The sequence below is a fragment of the Amphiura filiformis genome, chromosome 6 (genome assembly GCF_039555335.1).
Source record: "Amphiura filiformis chromosome 6, Afil_fr2py, whole genome shotgun sequence".
In the NCBI taxonomy this organism is placed as follows: domain Eukaryota; kingdom Metazoa; phylum Echinodermata; class Ophiuroidea; order Amphilepidida; family Amphiuridae; genus Amphiura; species Amphiura filiformis.
In genome coordinates this window covers 63037656-63044236 of record NC_092633.1, presented here as the reverse complement: position 1 = coordinate 63044236, position 6581 = coordinate 63037656, and the positions used below count along the sequence as shown (strand labels likewise).

Sequence of the window (6581 nt, the reverse complement as noted above, 5' to 3'; positions counted from 1 at the left end):
TGGCACAAGTGTAACTGTAGCACTCAAAATCAGTCAGCTCATAATGTTAATATTTTATAGCTTTTTATGTTATTTTTGATAATTGGTTGTAAAAGTTTAGAATGCATAACTTGAAATTAGTCTTTGTTCAAGTCTTAGGGCTTGATTGTCAGATTATACGAAAAACACCTTAAAACGCATGTTTTAGTCCCTTATTCCAAACTTTGACTTTTATTGCCAGTTAGAACTTCACTGAAAGCCAAACTGGAGTCTAGGTGACTCTAAAAGCAGAGTCCAGCCACTCTGCGACTCTATGTCTAAAATGACTCCATATTGGGAGTCATTTGACTCCCTTGAAGAGTCATAAATTTCTTGACTCCGCCGAAGGGTCACTGTTGATGACTCTACACAGGAGTCATTAGACTCCCAATATAGAGTCATTTTAGACATAGAGTAGCGTAGCGGCTGGACTCTGCTCCTAGAGTAACCCAGACTCCATTAATAGAGTTACCCTGACTCCATTACAGGGTCACTCCGACAGTCCGAAAAAAAATAATGATACACATAGATGTATATCAAGATAAAAATTCAAAGTAACGACCTACCGGAATAGTGAGTTTCACGCCATAGGTGATTGTCAGACGACACGATGGCGAAAATTTAACTTGACCACCCTCCTCTTGGAATGGAAGATGGTGTCAAGAGCCAAGCAATTAAAGAGTCTGACTCCCTTGAAGAGTCATAAATTTCTTGACTCCGTCGACGACTCTAAATGTAGAGTCAATTGACCCCACAGGTAGAGTCAACTGACTCTCCTGTGATAATCAGGCGACTCCTTTGGAGAGTCAGTGCTAGTTTACTCCACATATAGAGTCACTTGACTCCATTCTGGCTATCAGTGAATTACTAAAAGATTAAGTTTTAGCTTGTGTTTCATTTGGCAAAACAGGATATTTTTTTAATCCAAAAATAGTAGTGCTTTTGGAATTGTATTTGGTTCACCTTTTGGTGGATCTCACAGGCCTACGTGCCTTGGAGGGTAGTCCAGACAGTGGCATAGACTTCTTTGACATGGGGAGGGGGAGTTCTTGATAGCGCAAGAAAAAAATTGTGCCATATTGAATGTTGAACCTGTGCAGTGGCGTAGCGTAGCGTGGTTCATCATATGGGGGGCACCGACCATGATGGGGGGGGCACCGGGTCTGATGGGGGGTGCACAAGCCGTTTTCGGCCATTTTCCTATGGGATTTTTAAAATTTCAGATCAATTAGGCACGTGCACCCCCCCCGCACCCCTATGACGCTACGCCACTGAAACTTGGTGAAAAAGTCGAACAAATTCGCGCGAAGCGCGCAAAAAGTGGTAACCTGTTTAGGCTAAAATGGTCAATCGTCGGCAGTATTGGGGTAAGTAAGGGACTGTTCAGAAATACCTTGGTTGGGGGAGGGCTGGAAAATATGTAGGGGGTCATAACATTTTTGGAGTTCTGAATAGGGGGTGAGTGGGTTAATGAGAAAGTTTAGGCCGGGGGTGGGGGGGTAAACGTTATTTTTGCACTCCCCTCATATAAGGCACAAAACTATTGTGACCCCCCCCTTAAAGGAAACATAATAGGCCTACTTAACTCATGTGCAATGAAATTGAACCCATATTGATATAAAATATGTGACTCCTCGCCACAACTGAGCCCGGATGTCGCCAATCATCATTTTTGAGATATTCAACCAAAATATTCTGCTTGAAATTAGCTTTAAAATGATGTATATCATGTCTATAGTACTTGACATTTAAGTAGTGAAAATCAATAAAACAGTCAATAAATCCTTTCTTTCCTATTGTTTATTGTTAAGTTCGATGGAGCATATCTCAATAGTGGCACTGGCGACATCCGGGCTCAGTTGTGGCGAGGAGTCACATATATGGAATTGTGTTTTATCATTTTGTGAAGTTGCTCATAAGCATGTTTATGTCAAACCCAGTTTTAATAAACCATCCATTTATGATTGGAATCAGTGGTGGCGGAAGTATTCAATTTTAGGGGGGTGGGGGACGAGTATATTATCCTGGGCTATTTTAGCCCGAAATGAAGGTGGTTTTTGCTATTTGATGGGCCAGTTCACGCGAATCGCAAAATTGAGCAATGATATTTACCATATTTAAGCCCAAACACGGTGTTTTTTGAGGCTATGCACAGGGCAAATATTGCTTTATTTTTTTCTTCTATTACTGATTTTTAGGGGATGTCCCACATGGAAAAATAGGGGGGGGGGGGGGAACCCCGTTCTCCAACTTCCGCCGCCTTATGATGCCACATGATTTAATTGAAAAGATTTTATATAGCCTAATGGTCAAAATACAATGATAATAATCTGTACTTTTTTTATACATGAAACTAAAATGTCAACACTAAAGAAGAACAAAGATATTGCAGATTGTTAGTCATTTAAAGAGCATAGGCCCCAACCAGAACTTGAGGACCTGACACATAGCTCAAGATTAAAGGTCCATTCAGTGATTTGCTCATCCGGACGATCATAAAAATCATCAAAATTCAGATTTTGGTATACCTTTGTCATTGTCATAGATGTGCTAACATAACCTGCGAGTGGTTCAGCCGAAAGCCGTGTATTTAAGACAAAATAAGACATTTTACACGAATCCGTATTAACTTAGATACTGACAGTATCTAAATTAGCTACCGGTACATGTATTTGAATGGGGCTTCAACTTCGTCAGTACTGCTGTTTTCTTCGTTTTTTGCCAAATTTGTCATTTCAAAAATTCCAAATGACAATTTGAATGACCTTTCCTTTTAAGCAATTTATAAACAATTTAATTTTTTTACACTTGCACTGCATGGGATCAGTGGATGGGTCTTTAAGTTCAAGACAATTTTTAACGTTTCATAATAAATCTTTGACAGTTGAGTAGGCCTATTGAATGATTTATCAAAATAGGACTACATAAAGAACCTGATCAAAGAGTACCCTTATCTGCCATGTTCAATTTCAGGCTATTTTGTATTTTTTGTGTCAGGATTAATGTTGCTAAATACCCCCCCCCAATAAAAGATTGAAATCAGGAATAGAAAAGAGCTGATGTGGATTTCCAGTATCATTATCCAAGTTTAACACTGTTGTTGTGAAGTTCATAGGCTCACACATTGTTTTACAGATATCCCGATTCAAAACGATTAGGCATATACCAGGAAATATGTTTTTTTTTTTAATAAACGTGTTTTTTCCGTTTAGAATATAGGCTATAGGCTATTCGTGATTTCAAAAAGCCAACGGGATTCTTTGCAGAACAAAAAAAAGTTATGTAGCCAAGAAAAAGGTTTTTTGACTTTATAGAACCTTTAGCTTGAAGAACCTTTAAGGAACATTAGAACCGAGTCGAAGGGTTCTATGTAGAAAAAAAAATGATTCAGTACAAAGTTACTTTTTACTGCTGTTTGGGACTCTTTACTTTTCTTAACTTTGTGAGTCAATCAGAACGTCCTTATTTAAATCTGTAAGATTGTTCGTTTGGTTCTTTATAGAGCCTTATCACACCTTAGGGAACAAACCAAAAGATCGATGACGTCCTATAAACGTTAACTAGTTTCGTTTCTCAGCCAACCCCCTCCCTCCCTACCAGAAACGTAATAATGAAATGTTGACAATTTTGACATAATAATAACAACGACACATTCTTCTGACCGATGTTTTTGTAAACGTAATCGAGTTTTACACCCTCCCCCTGAAACAAAACTAGTTTCGTTTATAGGACGTCATTGATCTTTTGGTTTGTTCCCTTAGGGTTCTGCATACAGGAAAAAAAAAGGTTTTAAGTTGCACCTTTTTTTTCTGTGGAAAGCTTACATTTTCTATCAAAAATTATTTGACACCATCATCTCCCGATCGACACACCCATAGGCCTAAATATTTAACCCGTGCGATTTATCAGTGCAGGCCCCTTTCATATTTAGTCTTGAAAAAAATATTCTGTGATATACTGTATATCTGAGGTATATCCATTGCTACCTAAGGTAGTAAAATTATTAAACAAACAATGCACAGTATAAATTTGTTGTCTACGGTTTATTTATTTTATTATTATTTTTTTATATAAATTTGCTGTCTACGGTAGATAACAAACAATGCAACCTGAATACGCCGGTATTTTAGACATGGGCGATAACCGCTTCTAAGCAATTTGGTCAGTATCGATTTGCCCACGTCTATTTTGGCAGATCAACAAAGATGGCTGCGGGGTCGGGTTGTCTGAGAAGAAGTTGCAAAAATCTCACGATTATTTTCCTCTTTCTCTTCCTTCATGAAGCAGGTAAGAAGATTCTTAGCTTATAATAAAGTGTAGTTGAGTAAAGAGTTGGTTGATTTGTGTTATAATTACCAAGAGTCGATTGCAATCGGTGTTTTATTTAGCCCCTCTGACGACCTTCTTTTTTTCTAAAAAACTAAACATACATTTTACATGCATTGCATGTAGTACACTGTACATATGCATTTCGCATGTGAAACAATCATTACAATGAATGTAAAATGAAATCATGAAATGAAAATACTCTGGCCATCTTCTCTAATATGCCTCCGCTAAAAAAAGACCCCCTAGCTTACTGAAAAAAAGTTCACCTGTATGCCGTACCATCCCGATCAATATTTACGCTATGACTGAACGCACACGTCCACAGAGTGTGTCCTTGACTGAACGCCGCAGTGAAACCCATGTTAATAAATGATTGTGATACCCTTCCCATTACGCATAGCAAATCAATCCCATAATGCATTGCGCTGTGGTTCGTTAGCTGCAGTAGGTCAATATAATTTATAGATAGGCCTATATAATTTTGTTTTCCAATTTAATCCCTGTAGGCCTACGTAGGTTTGGTAGAAGGGGTTTGGGTTATTAGAGTTAGGGTTGAATTAGGGTTAGGGTTGACTAGGTACGCCATCATCATGAGCTGTAACATAATTTTAAGCATATCCCTTAGCCTAAACCCTAACCCTAAGTCCCAACTAATATGCCTCCCTCCCATACCTTTAACACGGTAAAATTGCGTCTGGAGGCATATTAGTTTGGACTTTTGGAGGCATATTAGTTCGGGCCAAAAAAATTCTTCTTGCGAGTAGATCACTCTTCTTTGTAGTTGCCCCCCAAAACAAACCAAGCCCCTCTTTCAGCTTACATTATCCCCAAAAGAAATCCCTTTTCTCACCCTCCGGGCGGGTATTAATTTGGACTCTCTCTATATACTAGCTCTCTAATATGCCTCCCTCCCATACCTTTAACACGGTAAAATCGTGTCTGGAGGCATATTAGAGAGTTAGTATAGTGTCGATATCTTTTGGAAGACGCTATATACTAGCTCTCTAATATGCCTCCCTCCCATGCCTTAAACACAGTAAAATCGCCTCTGGAGGCATATTAGAGAGTTAGTATAGAGTGTTGAGAAGACGCTATATACTAGCTCTCTAATATGCCTCCCTCCCATACCTTAAACACGGTAAAATCGCCTCTGGAGGCATATTAGAGAGTTAGTATAGAGTGTTGATATATTTTGGATGACGCTATACTAGCTCTCTAATATGCCTCCCTCCCATACCCTGAACACGGTAAAATCGCTTCTGGAGGCATATTAGAGAGCTAGTATATATAGAGAGTACAAATTAATACCCGCCCGGAGGGTGAGAAAAGGGGATTTCTTTTGGGGGATAATCAAAGCTGAAAGAGGGGCTTGGTTTGTTTTGGGGGGCAACTACAAAGAAGGGAGATCTGCTCTAAAGAAGAATTTTTTGCCCAAACTAATATGCCTCCAAAAGTCCCAACTAATATGCCTCCCTCCCATACCTTTAACACGGTAAAATTGTGCCTGGAGGCATATTAGTTTGGACTTTTGGAGGCATATTAGTTGGGCAAAAAATTCTTCTTTAGAGCAGATCTCCCTTCTTTGTAGTTGCCCCCCAAAACAAACCAAGCCCCTCTTTCAGCTTTGATTATCCCCAAAAGAAATCCCTTTTCTCACCCTCTGGTGGTATTAATTTGGACACTCTCTATACTAGCTCTCTAATATGCCTCCCTCCCATACCTTTAACACGGTAAAATCGCGTTTGGAGGCATATTAGAGAGTTAGTATAGTGTCGATATATTTTGGAAGACGCTATATACTAGCTCTCTAATATGCCTCCCTCCCATACCCTCCCTCCCTCTAACACGGTAAAATTGCGTCTGGAGGCATATTAGAGAGTTAGTATGTAGAGTGTCGATATATTTTGGAAGACGCTATACTAGCTCTCTAATATGCCTCCCTCCCATACCTTTAACACGGTAAAATCGCCTCTGGAGGCATATTAGAGAGCTAGTATATAGAGAGTACAAATTAATACCCGCCCGGAGGGTGAGAAAAGGGGATTTCTTTTGGGGGATAATCTAAGCTGAAAGAGGGGCTTGGTTTGTTTTGGGGGGCAACTACAAAGAAGGGAGATCTGCTCTAAAGAAGAATTTTTTTGCCCAAACTAATATGCCTCCAAAAGTCCAAACTAATATGCCTCCTTCCCATACCTTTAACACGGTAAAATTGCGCCTGGAGGCATATTAGTTTG

General features: G+C 39.3%; 1 protein-coding gene across 3 annotated transcripts in view; it reads left to right on the top strand.

Annotated features, from left to right (window-relative positions):
* The first annotated feature begins 4216 nt into the window (after positions 1–4216).
* LOC140155787 (uncharacterized) overlaps positions 4217–6581 on the top strand; it is a 14978-nt gene continuing 12613 nt past the window's right edge. For all 3 annotated transcript variants that reach the window (XM_072178753.1, XM_072178752.1, XM_072178751.1), the window contains exon 1: positions 4217–4305. In XM_072178753.1, the coding sequence (XP_072034854.1) occupies positions 4224–4305 (82 nt within the window). In that variant the 5' untranslated portion in view covers positions 4217–4223. The remainder of the gene's footprint in view (positions 4306–6581) is intronic.